This window comes from Labeo rohita, chromosome 7, assembly GCF_022985175.1.
Source record: "Labeo rohita strain BAU-BD-2019 chromosome 7, IGBB_LRoh.1.0, whole genome shotgun sequence".
Taxonomy (NCBI): Eukaryota; Metazoa; Chordata; class Actinopteri; order Cypriniformes; family Cyprinidae; genus Labeo; species Labeo rohita.
The window spans coordinates 25818484-25835728 of record NC_066875.1 but is presented as its reverse complement, the minus strand read 5'-3'; the positions used below and the strand labels follow the sequence as shown (position 1 = coordinate 25835728).

The 17245-nt window shown below is 36.5% G+C and overlaps 2 protein-coding genes across 4 annotated transcripts; both read right to left on the bottom strand.

The window, feature by feature from the left end:
• Positions 1-33: 33 nt before the first annotated feature.
• Positions 34-7516, bottom strand: aplnr2 (apelin receptor 2). Of its 3 annotated transcripts, XR_007828142.1 has the most exons (6): positions 7478-7516; positions 7292-7339; positions 6774-7152; positions 6498-6669; positions 6294-6382; positions 5753-6065 (listed from the first exon to the last, which is right to left on the bottom strand). XR_007828142.1 is itself a non-coding variant. In XM_051115872.1 (2 exons), exon 2 carries the CDS (start codon positions 1962-1964, stop codon positions 738-740), a length of 1227 nt encoding a protein of 408 aa, XP_050971829.1. In that variant the 5' UTR covers positions 1965-2186; positions 6774-6785; the 3' UTR covers positions 34-737. The 3 variants fall into 3 exon arrangements, 1 of the variants encoding a protein (XP_050971829.1); XR_007828141.1 differs by having other exon boundaries at positions 6294-6669; XM_051115872.1 differs by lacking the exons at positions 5753-6065; positions 6294-6382; positions 6498-6669; positions 7292-7339; positions 7478-7516 and adding an exon at positions 34-2186 and having other exon boundaries at positions 6774-6785.
• A 5241-nt stretch (positions 7517-12757) lies between these two features.
• Positions 12758-15458, bottom strand: cd59 (CD59 molecule (CD59 blood group)). Its single transcript, XM_051116054.1, has 4 exons — positions 15325-15458; positions 13837-13917; positions 13640-13741; positions 12758-13537 (listed from the first exon to the last, which is right to left on the bottom strand). Exons 2-4 carry the CDS (start codon positions 13889-13891, stop codon positions 13338-13340), a joined length of 357 nt encoding a protein of 118 aa, XP_050972011.1. The 5' UTR covers positions 13892-13917; positions 15325-15458; the 3' UTR covers positions 12758-13337.
• Positions 15459-17245: the final 1787 nt, after the last annotated feature.

Below are 17245 nucleotides of genomic sequence, written 5' to 3'. Positions count from 1 at the left end.
TAAATGAAGGTGTCAAGTGCTGATTCTCCGTATTTCTAGTGTCTTCTGGTTTATTAATAGAGATGGAAACATAGTCGTGGATAATCTAAGTTTTGTAATCAAGCCCCTTTTTTTTTTTTTGAATTGTAATTTCTGCACTGCAAGTGTCAAAGTAATTACAAAAGTGACAGTTCAAACTCTTCCTAATTTGTCATTGCTCATACAGTTAGTCCCAACCCAAATTCATACTGTTGGTTTCGTCAATGCTGCTGTGTTGGGCTGGTAGAGATCCTTGGAGAGACAGTAATTTTATTTTAGAAATATTCAGGTTCAAATATAAAAATACATGCCTGATGATCCTTAAGGTCCTTGCTAAACAGGCTCACAAAATTTTGTTGCATATATATATATAAAAAAAGATTGTCCATAAGGGCTAATTTTATACTTAAACTGTTCATAATTCAGCAACATGCCAACTGTGCAAACAGTTTGAATTGCATCATAATGCTGGAAATTTGAGCTGCTGTTTATCTAAAACTTGTAAGCTCCTCTTTAATCTTCAGCCACAATGTCATGAGAAAACCTTCACTGGATCCTGTCTGTTTATCAGTTCCCACACTATGCTGGCATCTTGTTTTCTTGAGGGGGTGAAGTTCATGCTACATCTTGCAGAATAATCTGATTCTCACAGTCCTCTTCAAGAATTTTTCATAGAAACAGTTCAGCTCTGTCACAGAGTCTGCCAAATGAATCTCTCATCATTGCTCTTCTTTACTAACTGTCACTTCGTGTGTCCCTGATGGTATTGCCGAGTTTTTGTGGTGGTCAATCCCCTCTCCTCCCTTCTGACCTCTGCATTTGACCCATACGCACACAAGCAGACCTCTGCAGTGCTTCCGGAAAGCTGGATCACAGCAAGCGTACAGCAGAGGGTTTAAACAGCTGTTCACGTAGCCCAGACAGATAGAGTACGGATGGGCCGCCACCAACCACTGGTCAAAACTGCAAGAAAAGGGAAGTATGCCCAGTTCAACCATAGCAGAGAGTGTCTTGTTGGTGTGGAAGGGAAGCCAGCAGAGGAAGAAGGCCAGCACTAGGGTGATGATGATACGGAGGAGCCTGCGTTGGCGCGTGTGATCAGGGCGTGGGCCTAGGCTGAAGTGTCGGGAAAGAAGCCGCCCCAGCCAGCCATAGCAGAGCAGGAGCACTACAAGAGGTAACAGGAAGCCAAGCAGAGTTGACTTTAACCCCAAAGCTGCTGACCACATCAGCTCTGCCTGCTCCGCAGCTGCTGGGTCCAGCTCACTTGAGATCAAACTGGAGTAGTCCATGTCACACAAGCAGGAGAATGCATGTCCGTCCTGCAAGTAGCCATCATCTCCCGCTTCCAAATCCACCTCCCTAACAGTCCGCAGAAGCAGAGCAGGAAGTGCCAAGATTCCAGCCGCCAACCAAACGCTACCCACAATCCACTTGGCGCGTGTGGTCGACCGCTTCTGCTTTGAGCCGTTGGTATGTTTTCGTGTGATTACACAGTAACGTTCTACGCTGAGCCCAGTCAGAGAAAACACGCTCGCGTACATGTTCAGTGCCACAATGTAGCTGCTCACCTGACACAGAAGGTGTCCGAAGGGCCAGTGGTAGCCCAGCGCCGTGTACGCCGCCCACAACGGCAGGGTCATGACGAAGGCCAGGTCAGCCAATGCTAGACTGGCTATTAAAGACTCTGTTACTGTACGTGACGATGTAGGGGAGGGACATGGAGATGAATCGGAGGTCTGGGAAGATTTGGAACCGCTTCCAATCCTTCCACGGCCTCTCGTTCGGCGGTCCAGGTACACCCATAGCACTAAGCCGTTACCCAGGGAACCCACGACGAACACCAAGAGGTACACGCTCGGAATCAGCACCCAGGTTGCAGACCATTCTCTGTAGTCACATGAGGGAAAGGGAGAGGGTGAAGGCAAGGGCAGAGACCCGGACATCTGAGAGCCACACACTTGCACTTAGAGCAAGTGTTTTTTTAAGGGCTTGAGAGGGTAAGAATGGTTTGGAAGACGAAATGTTTCTTTATAAACTGATGATGGAAGCACTTGTCTTTCCACTGGAATCTTGTTTGTTATATTTAGATGTTTCCCAGGAATTAGTTGAAAAAGTGAGTGGCACTTCCTTCCTCCTTAATCCTCTTCTATTTCTGTGGGATATCACTTACACACAAAAGAAAAAAAGATTATTGGAAGCTGTGCATTGAATACAGATGAGAGAGAACTTCTCTTATGTGACCTTGAACCACAAAACCAATCATAAGGGTCAGTTGTTTTTAAATTGAGATTCATATGTCATCAATAAATAAAGCTGAATAAATAAGCTTTCCACTGATGTAGGGTTTGTTAGGATAGGACAATATTTGGCCGAGATACAACTATCTGGAATCTGAGGGTGCAAAAATTAAAATATTGAGAAAAGTTGTTCAAATGAAGTTCTTAGCAATGCATATTACTAATCAAAAATGAAGTTTTGATATATTTACGGTAGGAAATTAACAAAATATCTTCATGGAACATGATCTTTACTTAAAGGAAAAGTTCACTTTCAGAACAAAATTTTATGGATAATTTATTCACGCCTTGTCATCCAAGATGTTCGTGTCTTTCTTTCTTCAGTCGTAAAGAAATTGTTTTTTTGAGGAAAAAATGTCAAAAATTTCAAGTCCATATAGTGGATTTCTCTGGTGTCCGTGACTTTGAATTTCCAAATTCAGTTTAAATGCAGCTACAAAGGGCCCTAACCGATCCCAGCTGAGGAAGAAGGGTCTTATCTAGTGAAACGATTGGTGTTTTTTTTTTTTTTTTTTTTTTTTTTTAAATTACAATTTATATACTTTTTAACCTCGAATACTCATCTTGTCTAGCTCTGAGTATAAAACATGCCAGAAGTGTAATCAATGCATTAATGATCCAATTACTCCAGTATTTGCTTATTTAAATACAAACAGTATTTTTTTATTTATTTTTTTTTTTTTGCCAGGCAGAGTTACACTTGGATATAACCAATTAAATATTAAAATAAATAAATACATACATAAAAGAAATCTCATCTCATCCCTCTCCCCATTCTCTCTTTTGTGTACTAATCTGATGTACATACTACATATTCAAGCAAAAACTGTAATAAAATCTATCCCACAAAAGCAATGCTTCTCTATAACACCTCAGATAGATATTGAACATGAACCAAATCATCTCATACCTGTTTTTCTTAAGAGTTTGCCTCTGCTTCTGTTAATAAATGTGCCCAGTTGGGTCTTCAGACCTCTTCTGTGTGATTAGTCTCTCTCAGTTTTTAGATTATCTTTTTAAAAAAAGGGCTTAAGTTACTCTGTATCCATGGTTCTCTCTTGATCTCCCTCAGCTTCTTTCCTCTCCCAGAATTAAATGTTTCTTCCCGTGTCTCACCTACTGGGGAAGTGTCTGCTCTTTAAAGACCCTCTCCTCTTTGTGCCCATTGCCTTTTCTGTTCTGGCCTCCTCCTCTCTCACAGGACCACCCCACAGCAGTTTTGTGAGATATCCAAATAGTCCCCCTGCTCTTAAACAGACTGAGTAAACTCAGAAAACCTCAGGCTTGAAAGAAGCTTTATACACAGGACAATGTGTTTCACCGTAGCAAACAACATACCTCTGGCCAACACTACCACTACATACACAAGGTTTTATTAGCAAATATAGTATGCATTCTTACAAATAATGAGTTACCTAAAACACTGGGAGATTGGGAAATCAGAGACACTATGTGTGGCCCAGTGTTGTACAGACTGAATCACACTGGAAGGTGATTTATTTTACCAAGGAAAGTGAGAGTTTTGCATACATTTCTATCTCAGCACATGTCTGAAGAGATTGAAACATGTTTACTTAAAAAATCCTAGAACTGAGAATTTATTTGATATAATCACCATCTAAATTTCTGAAGCTCTAAAGTAACAATTTCTCATCAGTTTCATGCTGCTAAGTTCAAAGAATGCATTGAGGAACTTGTTATACTAATATACTTATTTTCTGTTAAGTCTTATTTGGAAGACTGCTTCTTCCAAAATTACTATGGGCAAAAATAAAGAAGAAAATAAATTCATTAAGTCGGTTCTATTTGAACTCGGCTGCATGTCTGAGGTCTTGTTTGAACAGTTTGAGCAGTCTGAGTCTTGTGTTGTTCAAACACTTCCGAAACTCAGGGATTCCCTATTGTGGGCTTAGTGTGTTTTTGCATGTTGACAATCTCAATAAGAATGAAAAAGGGAAAGTCTTTTGTCTTGAAGAAAATCTTGACAGGGTCAACGGGACAGCTATTTATGATGCAACACTGCAAATATTTAGAAATGCAACTTGTGGTTTCTCAAACTAATAATAATGAATATGTGCAGATAACAATAGCCAGGAGATGAGATGTTGCTCACAGAGACTTTTATTAGCAGTAGTAGAATCAGAGGAAATTTCCTGTTTGCATCTCCATTTGAACTAGTCTAGACCAATCAGCCAAGGAGTCAGCAGGAGGCCCACCCTTAGATTTTCTTCTGTGACGCCCCTGGTTACTGCATAGCATATGTAGAATATACACTTAACACTAGACCCTCAGTGCTAGAGAGACATTCATAGATTTTTCTCTCTTGTTCGTAATTGATCTCAGCTGTACAAATAGTGAGGGTCTATAAAAAGGTCATGAGGTCATATATATGACATGAGTTAAACACACTCTGTTCCAAACGCACTAGGTCAAACTATAAATCGTCTGTCATTGTACAGAAGCAGAACTATGTACCACCTCTAGCATTAGTGTTCAATATCACTAACCAGAAATTAATAGACAGACCATATGAAAATTATGCATTTTAGAGCCATGTAAAAATTGGAGAAGTATAATCATTAAGTGGTACAAGGTGAATGGATGAGAGGTGTGAGTACTGTTTACTGATAGACTGACTACAAAAATGATGGTATGATGTTCTTGTTACATTTTACATTTTTGCTATGTTTTATAAATCTTTTCATTTCTAAATTTAGTCGAAATAGCATGTTCCATTGTGACAACATACCCTGCTATTGGATTAATTGAATTGTATGTTTTCTTTTCCTAGCTGAAATGTTCAGTACCTGCTTTATTTGTAGTCCAGATTTGTGAGCTTTTGAAACACGATGCATTAAGAGCCAGGGGGTGAAAACTTTTGAACAGAATAAAGATGACCACATTTTTCTTATTTTGTTGAAATAGCGTTAATGCATTTCCTAAACAAATAACCCCCACCTCTTAATGCATTGTGTTTCCTTCTGGAGCATCAGTGAATGTTTGAAACTTTGAAAAATCTATTGAACTATTTACACAGGTTTTAATCTTCGAGACCCAAAATGATTTCCTATCCTATATGGTGGACAATGTTAGTATTACACCTCCATCTATCCTTCCCATTGATATAAACTGCTGATACAATATTTTAGAAACTGCTGCTGCCAAATGAGCATCAGAAACTCATTATCAGTTTTCCAAGAATGCCCTGTTGTCCATGTCTGCTTGTTTTTGTGATCTTTGAACTTTGTACAAACAAAATATAAGCATATTATTCATCATGTGCTACACACAGCAAATACTGTATATTGGTATGCACAGATGATGTGGATGCACACAAAGCTATATAATGAGTATAAGCACTTACTGTGCAGGAGATTCCTTATGCTGACTCCTAAATATCATTGACCATTTTTTATTTTTTTAGACATCTTTATTATACATACATATACAGGACTCTGGGAAAGTGTACAATGAAAGTACCAGCAAAAACAGTGTACAAATTATAAGAATTAAAATGATAAACTAAAATCCTGCAATTTAACTGAGTAAGACACAATACAGTCCAAAAGTCTGAGAACACATTTTCCCAAAATAATACATACATACATACATACATACATACATAAATAAATAAACAATCAATCAATCAGTATTACAAATTAAACTGAAAAGTTAACATAAATTCTAGAATTTCTTCTTCGTGAAAGCTGATGATCATGCTATTCCTCATTTCTTCTTGTCTGCAATCTGAAACAAAAACAGAAATCAAATACTGTTCAAATACATTATGCAAACAACATATAAAAACAAGAGAGACAAAATATTTAAAGTGGAAGAAAACTGACATTTTAAGAACATATGCTGAAATATATCGGAAGGTATAAACACAAAGAGATGATATTTGTCCTGTGACTATATGACACTTGCAGCATGTAACAAAGCTAATACCAAAAATTTTCAAAATGTAATTAATACCTTAATCCAGTTGTGGAGACTAAGTTTCTCCAGTTCACTCCGCTGCTTTGGATCGATCTGCAGACAGCAGCAAATCATATTGCAGCATTCTGTGCAGGAAGAAGAGAGAGATGTCTGATTATTACCTCAAATTTACATTTACATTCTAGTTTGCACGATTCAGCCACGATTTACCATTGTCTTCTGTTGAGATAAAGATCTCACCTTCTGACAAGCCATCTTTGGCCCAGGTGTTATTGTTGATCTTTTTCAGGTCTTGTATCTTTGGAAAATCTCCACACACCAGTGCAAACGACAGGATCCCGAGTGACCAGACTGTCACGGGTTTCCCCCGTAGTAATCGCCGGTCGCAAGATACTCGGGAGGGCAGTACTCTCTGAATGATATTTTATTTCCATTTTATCAGCATTTTAACTAGATATCCATCTTATTTATTGCCATTTAATGACCCAATTTACAGCTTTGAGGGATCATACTTACCAGCAAAAGACGTGTAGCTTGCGTGAGTGAGGAAGTCACCGCACCCAAAGTCAATCAACTTGACTTCGAGGGTGTCAGGGTTAATCAGGAGGTTCTCCATCTTAATATCCCGGTACAATACTCCACGTCGGCAGCACGTCTGAGCTGCAAATACTGCCTGCTGCATGATGACCTGGGCCACGTCCTCTTCAATGCTCGTTATTTGCCGCAGGACGAACCAATTCAGTTCCTCAAAGGACATGGGACGCTCCAGGACCAACACGTAGTGGTCAGGCTCCACATTCCAGTCCAGCAGCTCAACGATTTCAGGAACCGCGGGGTCTTGGCTTGCCAGAATCAACAGAGTGACCTCCAGCGGGAGAGGTTTGGAATAACCATCCTAGAAGAACATGGGGTATAGGACTTAAACAATTCCTGGACAAACTGTTAACAATGGCAGATAGTCTATAAAAAATCATTTGTAGTCTGTGATGAATGTTAATATATGTCTGAAATTGAAAGCACTGAGGAATTCTTACAATGAGGAAGAATTTCTTGTTCCTGTTGGACATGAATTTCAGCGCCACCTGAACAGCAAAACAAAAATTGATTTGCGTAAGGTTTACAGTTAATTTGAGAGCAGATTTCGCATATTTTCAAATTAAATGAAATTATTAAAATGTGAGTGTGTTTGGATTATGTTCAGGTTATGGTACTAAACTCACCAATGACTGTTGTTTCATCCTCCAGCTGACTCAGCTGTGGTGCCACAGTGTCCTCTGTTTGACAGGTTGGAGCTTCGAGGATGTCAACACTACTACAGTAGGACATGTCACAGCATGACGATGGAATGACGTCATCACTATAGCTGGACATGGCACAGACTGTAGCTTCAAGGAAGTCATCACTACTACTGTAGGACATTTCACAGTGTGAAGGTGGACGGACGTCATCGCTACAGTAGGACACGGCACACAAAAAGGCTGAAGGGATGCCATCACTACAGTCGGACATAGCACAGACGGTAGCTTCTGGGATGTCATTGCTACAGCTGGACGTGTCGCTAGAGTTGGACATGTCACAGACTGTACTTTGGGGGATGTCATCTCTAGAGTCGGACATGTCGCTAAAGTCAGATGTGGCACAGAATGTAGCTTGGGGGCCGTCATTGCTAGAGTCATGTGCTACTGAAATTTGGACAGAATTAAATTTGCCCAAAACACTGTTAAGAGCATGGAGGATGTCGGCACTCCATTCAGACAGATCACCAACTATATCTTGATGGACTTCATCGCTCCAGTCATCATCGACTGGAGAGCAACTGGTGATCGGTCCCTCCAGTGTTGGGTCTTCACTCCAGTCATTATTGACTTCAAGGAGACCACTGACAGGCTCCTCCATTGATAGCTCTCCATTGACTTTTTGAACAAAGGGGAGGAATAATATGAACCACAACTGTTTTATTCAAATAATATTTCTTAAATATTAAATTTTAACAAACATATCAACGGATACTCATATTACTGCAACTAAGTTAGCAGTTTTTGGCGACATTGCTTTCTATTTTTTGTGCGCATGCATGGATGTGTTTGCTCTGTCATGTTTTTTTTATGCTTGCACCAAAAGCACTGTTTTAAATAGGGTAATTGTTTAAAAATGTACTTTGATAGCACCTAAATTAAGTTTTACTGAGTGAATGTTAATTAGGTCATACAAACATTGCTCTTACCATGCAGCTTACTAAATATTAAGTTACTAGATATTTTCAACTGTTAAATTAGATGTCGATTTAAACATTCATGTAATGTAATTACCATTCACACGTAAAAATATTTTGTGAGGTAATGAATTTTGAAAACATGAACTTGTCACAACTCTTTTATTTCTCTCTACTTTTGTGGTGATTGTGTTTTGATTATGCTGACAAGTGGATGAATGTAACTGCAAAAATGACATATTTTGATAACAGACATATGATTTACCATCAGGACTACTCACAGGCGGAGGTACATCGCTTTGGTCTGCATTTTCTTCTTGACCTGAGTGGGCGTTGGTGACTTTTTTTCTTTTCTCTCTGGAGTAAAGCAGTTACTCCGAGTAAAGAAAAAAGTACCATTTTTGAAATAGTAACAAGCGTTGGCTGCAAGAAGTGAGAAACACTGGAATGCAATAAACAACAAACTGACTAGAGCTGGCTACAAGCGGAATAAAATATATTTGTTTAGGAAATCACCATTTCATGCTGTCTTTTGGCGAATCAATAATTTGTTATTAATCAGTGCCGATTTAAGTCATTTACAGGTAAGAATGGTCTAATTTTGGCATGTATTTTGCGCTCTAAATGAGTTGTGTTGTGACTCAAGCATGAATTAAAATACTTGGTGATCATTTGTATTCTTATTAAAACACCAAATATGACCATTAATACATGTAGCTACGTGTATGTCAAATAAAACTTTTATCAACAAAATCAATTTACACTGCATTTACAACTGCATAAATAATGTTATGAAATTAATGTTTTAAATTGATTTTTCCAAACATAGAAATATGAAAATGGAGGGAATTTATTTATTTATTTAGAAAGTTAAACCGCCTGTAGTTGGCGACATGTCTTAACAAGTGAATCATTTAACCGATTCCTTCAAACTGTGCAATTTAATCATGTACAAAGCAAGCAAACACTGATATTCGGGAAAACAGCATTCTTTCTCTTGCTATTATATTATAAACACACACACAAAAAAAAATGTCCTCCAGGGTCAGTTTATACGTTGCACAACGCCAAGTTACCAGATTTAAGCATAATGAAGGGCTAAGTTGTGCTGGATGAGATGTTTTTACGGTGGTTTAACTTACAAACAGCAAAGTTTAAGGCAAATATGATCCTTACCTGGCTGTCACTAATAAGGCAGGTCAGGGAACAGTGAAAATACCGCTCCATTACTATATAGATGAAAGTTTTTGAATCAATCTCTGAAAATGTTTTAAAACTTTTTGGATGTTTAGATTTTCTCATCTCTTCTATAAATTAAAAAAAAATGCCAACAGGTGTTCCCTTTTAAAAAGAGCTGCGATTCTCTCTCGCCAGTGTAGAGATGTAGAATGAGAAAATCCGGAATGGATTCATAAAAAAACTGGAATTAATTCCAGAGCGAAGAGGGAAAATTGTCTATTCCACTGATATATATTCCATTCCGTGCATTTCTTACACTTGATGATTTACTTGAGTTGCTTTTTTGGTACTATTATTTACCATTTTATTTTATTTATTTATTTATTTATTTTTGGAAGAGAAAATACAAACTAACAAATTGTGTCTGAAAATGTAAAATGTGTATTAACTCGTTTTCTGAAATATAAAAGCATCATCAGAGTACTGAATATCTGCACAGACCTACTGTATGGCCATGATGATGTACGCAGCACGATTATTGCTCGTTATATTGTATTGCTTAAATATGTAAAGTTGACATCTATTAAATATGCGCTCATACATCATCTTTATCATTGCCAGAAAGATCAATGTACGTCCACCATAAAGATCTTAAAGATAATTTTTTAAGTAATTAATTTAGTTCATCCCTCTTCCTCTCTAAAGCAAACAAATCTAAAATAAAAAAAGAAATTCTATTATGAAATATGATCTGATTAAGATCAGAAATTATAATAACAGTCGTACTTTTATCATAGAAAGTGTTTCTCAACAACAGAATTTTCATTTTTGGGTGAACTACCCCTTTAAGAAATTAAAAATGTCTGAAAGTTAACGTGACAAGAAGTTGTAGATAATAATCATACTCAAGATACACAAACAATACCCAACGTACTATTCATATTTAATAAATGAGGTCAAATTCATAATTAAGGGGGAAAATTAATGACCACAGAAAGTCAGGAGGCCAGTTTAATGCCTCATCTGAAGAACGCTCTTTTTTTTTTACATGGGTCGGTTTAACGCTTCATCAAAATGTCGCTCGTTTTTACAGTACTTATACTAGGACTTTTGGACTCATACAGTATATGTCAGGAAATGAGCACCCCCTGCTGGCTAAAACTACCTCCAGCAGCAAACTAATTTTTCACAAAGGGTCTACCAGTGTATTGACCAGGCTCTGGCCTGCTTAGCTTTAGCGAGGAAGCAAAATTGGTCTCTGCTTTAACCCTCAAGCATCCTTCTTATAGCAGCCCTTGTTTATCTCAGTTTTTTCGGCACGAAGGCCTCGGGTGTGATTCCAATTTTATTTTTAAATAACTGTCATATCACTGTCTTTGATAAAATAAAAACGATCAATTTATCCTTTTATTTACCTCTAAAAGTACCATATTTTTATGTAAAATATGCTTGTTTTTATGTTATATTTAATATTTCTTATACTTCAGTGAAAAAAAAAATTCCACTAAGTTTAGACAGCCAAAACCTAAAATTTTAGTGACTTTGGTGACATCTGGTAACATATGATGGTACAAAAATATAAAAATATCCAAAATATCAACTATGCCACTATGGCTGTAGTGCTCAATGGCTGCATATAGGCTGAAATCTATAAGCCATTGTTGTAACGAACCTAACCTCTTTAGTTTTAGATTTTATTAGTTAAAGTTAAAATTGTAGAATTTAAAAAAAAAAATTGTGTTGGGTGAGACTATACTAAGATGCCAAAATATGCTTAATGATAAATCTGACCATGCTATAAGGAAAAGACAAAGTAAAAAAAGTAGCCAAATGGTGCCAAGAATAAACAATAAACCTACCAAGTAGCATGTTCCAGACATTTTTTGTTTGGAATCATAAACAAATCTTGCAGTAGGACTTTGATCTGACTTTGAAGTGTTTGTGTGTGCGAGTGTTTACCACATTGAGAATGTTGTAGGCTCACCCTTTCATTTATGTTTATGTATGATCTGCATTGTGTTGAATTTATTGATTTTTATTGGATAAATGCACATTTTTGTCCACAAAGGACAAATTAAGGAGGTTTTTTTTTTTTTTTTCCAACCACTTAACTTTGTTGAATCAAGTCAATTTGTGTGTGTGTGTGTTTGTTCAGGTGTCCAACTTAGGAAAAGTAGCTAAGTCTTGTACCGGTCAGATTAAGGAAACTATTTTTAAAAAAAAAGAAAAAGATTTTGCCCAAATTTATCCCGAAGGATGCTTGAGGGTTAATAAGGCTGCCCTAATAGGGGTGACGCATCCTAACAAGCTCAAAACAGCCATCAGAATGCAATACCAGCTTAACAGACAGTATCTCTTTTCTTCTTCAAATTCACATGCAGAACTGCATCTGTAGATTATTTTATGTTTTTAATTTTAGTTTTAATTGAAATATGTGACCCTGGACCACAAAACCACTCATAAGGGTCAGTTTTTTTTAAAATTGAGATTTATACATCATATGAAAGCTGAATAAATAAGCTTTCCATTGATGTTTGGATGTATGGCTGAGAAATCTGGAATCCAAATTGTCCAAATGAAGTTCTTCGCAATGGATAGCAATGACTTGAACAATATCTTCATAAAACATGATCTTAGCTTAATATCCTAATGACTTTGGAAAAGAAAATGTATCTTTTTTTCCCATGAATAAGGAATCGTTTGTCACTTCTAAACCAATATAGAACATGGCCAAAAACATGTTATTTGGACAGTGAACTATTAAATATATGAATTAACTTGCAGATTTTTTTTTTTGCCTTGAAACAAAAATCATGGGGTGTTGCAGTGATACTTGCTAGTCATGGCTGTTAAGGAGCTTATATGTCTGAGTCTTTTTCCAGTGGGTTTTTCTAAAGGTTAAGTAATGTGGTTAACACATACATACAACATAAATTACATACAGTCATACCTAAAATTTTAAACCAACTCCAGTATAGTAAGTTGCTAATAAACTACTATAAAAAGATTACTGATATAGTTTTTTGTTCTTTATAGCACTGCAGGTTAATTAGAGGCAATGATGTGTGAGGAATCACTGTAAATATTTAACAGAACTGTCAAACTCTCATTTTGCATAAAACTGCATGTTCCTTTTATTGGTCACAAAAAGGTTCAGTAAGTTTCGCTGGCTATAGTGGTAACAAGAAGCAAATCAGTACACTGAAAAGACTATATGTCTACATATTGCACGCAATGTTTTTCAAGAGATTTAAAGTTTTAAAAGAGACATTCGTAAACAAGGCAGAGGAAAAGCAGGCATAAAGGGTTTTTTTGGAAATTACAATGATATGACATTAACCCTTTGAAAATGTCAGCACCCTCACAACCCACTCACTCAGTTGTACCACTTTTCTGGGTAACAGGATTAGCCGCAAAAGAGTACACGTACACAAAGCAACACTAAATACAATAAATTATAATCAGATGGTTTCCCTTTCACTATTAAGTGCAAAACTAAAAAAATACAAGCTTTAGCTTACAAGCTTTAGCAGTGAGCACACACTGTTTTAACATACAGCTGAGATTTAAGCTGTGAATGCTTCTTTGACCACTTAACTCAAGATATAGAAGATCTCTGCATTCTCACTGCACGATACCACTACCAGCTTTATGAGGAACGATGCAGAAGCGCCTGTGTTGGTGACGTTTTAGAGAACACCCCACCAGAAGAGTGCTAGTGAGAGCAGTATTCCCACCACAGAGCGGCTGGACACTGACACAGGTGCTGTGTTACACAGGTCAGAGGTACAGCAGGAGAACTTGAAGCTGGAAATTTTGGGAAACTTCTCGGCAAGTGTACTGTAATCACATTCGGAGTACTTTATACACTGCCTGTACGTGTCACCGCCTAGGATAGTAGAGAGATATGTCATGCAAAGTCAAAGAGTCATGGAAAAGGTTTGTTAGAATACAGAAAGACACTATTTTCTAAGAGTGAGTGAGCTGGTACCTCTCTCGTAGACGGACACGCAGGCATCATCGTAGTAGCAGTTTCGAATTTTAGAGCATGTGCCTGAGTAGTCCTTACAAGAGTAACATTTAATGGCAGAGCCTTGAAAGACACAAAGATACTTTGTTTTTTGCAAGAATAGTAATGCAAAATGTAAAGTAATACATGGTGAAAACAGGATCAGTGGCAATACATACCAATCCCCACTAGAGCCAGAACGAACACCACACACACTCCAACAGAGGCTTTCATAATGCCTTCAGTTTACCAGTCTGATTCTGACAGAGAAGAGAGGGAGAGGAATCCGACAAATGTACAATTTGGATTCGTCTGAATGTGACTGCATGATATGTTCATTCTAAATTTAGATTTAAAAAACAAATTCATCCTAAATGTCAATTATAAACTGTTTAGACTTGTTACAGGTTAATGCATACACACCATGCATGCCTTAGTGAAACATAAATATACTAAAATGTATTTAAAATACATTTATTTCATGCTAAGTACACTACAAATATATTTACATATGTACTTGACAAAAATAGCCTGCAGTTGTACTTTTAGTATACTAAACGGCTATATTTAAAGCCTGCTAAATTTTGTACTTAATGCACTTCAACTGTATGCAAGAAGTCCAACTAAAGATATCCTTAAGAATATTTGATTGTGTTAAAATGGAACTGTTGCAAGTATACTTTATTTACACTTTAAATATTTAGCATTTAAAGATTTAAAGACTGATATTATTTAAAGATCATATAATCCTCATCAACAGTGACATTAAAACATATTTTAGGATTAATATTAAGAAATGTGCATTGTGCACAAGGAGTACTACAATTTTTTGTATCAGTAATTCTCGAGCGATATGTCAGTAAATATGTTAACAGACTTGAACTATACTTAAAATGAAATAAATGCATTTTACATCTATTACTTTTTACTAGAGTGTCATTGCTTTTTCAAAATCTTTTTATTCCAAACCTGTGTGACTTTCTTTCTGGAACATAATGGTGTTTAGTATTTGGTGAGTCAACAATCACCAAAACTGTTCGGCTACCATTAGTGTTTGTCTGTTCTGCAGAAAGTCATAAAAATTTGGAACTACATGATGACCATTGTTTTTTAAAGATTACTAACAATCGTGAGAGAAACGGTGTTTTGTCCAGTGATCTGGTCTGTATCATAGCTACTATTATTATTATTGCAACTACCATCACAACTTTTATTGCTGTTCACTTGTTATTTTCTATTTTAATCTTTAAGCTTTTGACTTTCACAAATCTATTCTGTTGTATTATTTGTCTTTCGAACTACAGCATTCTACAGTTCTGAACATAGCAGCCATTTATCAACATCCTATGGCATCTCATCTTGAATCACATATATACTATACACATGAAAAAAACATATTTATGGCATAACGCTTGCCATAATGAGACATTTATGGAAAAAGAAAAATGTACTTTTTTTTTTTTAAATAAGTTTGAGCTTTTGGGAGAGATACCCCAAAAAAACAGAAACCTAATAGGCCACTTTAAATCAAATGTCACACATTTAATCATAATTGTCTACCATAACTTTGGAAAAAAACATAGTGTCTCTGTTTAATGCTTAAAAGTTATTAATAGTTTCATTATCAATAATGCCATAATCTCTCAGTTACTCTTCTGTAGTCTTACCCCAATGTGAAGAAGAAATCCAACCAAAGACACATCCAAACCAGTCTGAAAACTGAAGAGCTCGAGCCACTCACGCTTTCTTAAACACGCCCACAATGCTCTTCAATGAATCTTTTGTCCTTTTTTTTTTTTTGCATACTGTTCCACTGTCCTAAAAATGCTATGGGAAATTTAGTCCCTTTATGTCTCTTTAGTTTTCATCTTAACCATTAACTTCATGTTAGACCCAAATATGTTAAGGAATATAATGGTGGAGCTAAATACATTCTGTTTCCTGTGAAATACGAAGCACCAGCCGAGAGGTCACAAGACATCATGACATGCAAGACTTTATTATCTTCTTATTCATTTCTAGATTCTTCTGTGTCTGTCTTAATGCTCATGTTGATACCATGTGTCAAAAGTGCAAGACAGGAAGACGGGCTTGTTTATTTGTCACACACCATAAAAGGAAACGTATGAAAAATATGTATTATGATTGGTTAATGTGAAAGCACCCTCGTATAGTTTAGAGTATAAAAGACTTGGATGAAGGGTTGTCTTTTGTCACGCACTCTGTGTAACTAAGTCGCTGTATAACTGTCTGACCTTGCAAGAATAAACTCCACATTTTGCCTCACAACAAGAGTTGGGAAAATTTTTTTCCACAACATATATTATCAGGTGTTGTGTGTTAAATTAAAATTAAGAAATAAATAAGAAAAAATAATATAGGTGATATAGCTGCAAGCAGCGATTACCGGGGTTCAAGCGCTTTAAAGCATTTAGGAAATGTGGAAAAAGTCATATTGTTTAGCAAGTCTGTAACCACCTAAATCAATGATTGATAAAAGCATTTTTGGCAAATACAGGTAATTTTCCATAAAAATATGATGTTTTTTTAAACATTTATGACTGTTATAGTGCCAGCTGTGGTCTGATACCCTTAAAACTTTGCATGCTTGTTTAAAATCAGCTCCTTTAGGCTTTATAGGATTTGAGGTAAATTTGGACAGGCCCCTTTTCTAAACAACCCCATTATAGCTTCCCAAAGGGTAAATGCCAACATTTTTTTTTTTAAATTATTGGCCTAGAGAGTCCAGAGAATTGTGCTGCAGTGTTGTTTTTTTTTTTTTTTCAAGACTGAGCGAAAAACCTAAAACAACTTAAAAAAAAGTAGTTTCAACTTAAAAAAGTATTTGTGCTGCCGTAAAATGTTAAGTTTAGTCAACATGAAATGTTAAGTTGTACTACATTAAAAAGTGGATATTTGAGTTGAATAAACTTAAATTTTAAGGCAGCATGAACACTTACTTTTTTAAGTTGAAACAACTTTTTTAAGTTGTTTTTTTTTTTTACAGTGTAGGATTATTTCGTCGGGCAAAGGCGGCCATGTTTTTTGTGAAACACAGATGTCCTTGTAGACACTTGTGGCACTTCGGACCAAGACCGTGCACAGCAATTTTCATGTTGATAGGACAAATGGCTGCACAGTTATAACCATTTTTATATTTTTTTCCCTCTTACAGCACTTCCAAGTGACCAAGCTCCATGATTTTTTTTTTGCTGTGACCTCAGATTGAGCTTTTACATAAGTGTTGTGAGTTTCACAGAGATATCTCATTCAATTCAGGACTTACAGGCCTTTTACCAAAAGTTGAAAGTTTAACTTTTTTTGGGTAATTATTAAACTTGACTCTCCAAAGAATTTTTCTGCAGTGGTTTGGTTCTGATCGGGTGAAAAGCCTAGAACTAGTTCGCAAAAGTATGTTTTTCTAAAAAAAAAAAAAACGAAAAACCCGAAAATTTCCAACGAATGAATCTGAGGCGTGCATTTTGTCCAGCATAACCCAAGGATTCTAACGCCATGAGACACTTGTACCTGCGACTGACAGTTTAGGAGTGAGAAGTGATTTCATACTTTTGATACGCGCCCCCGTCA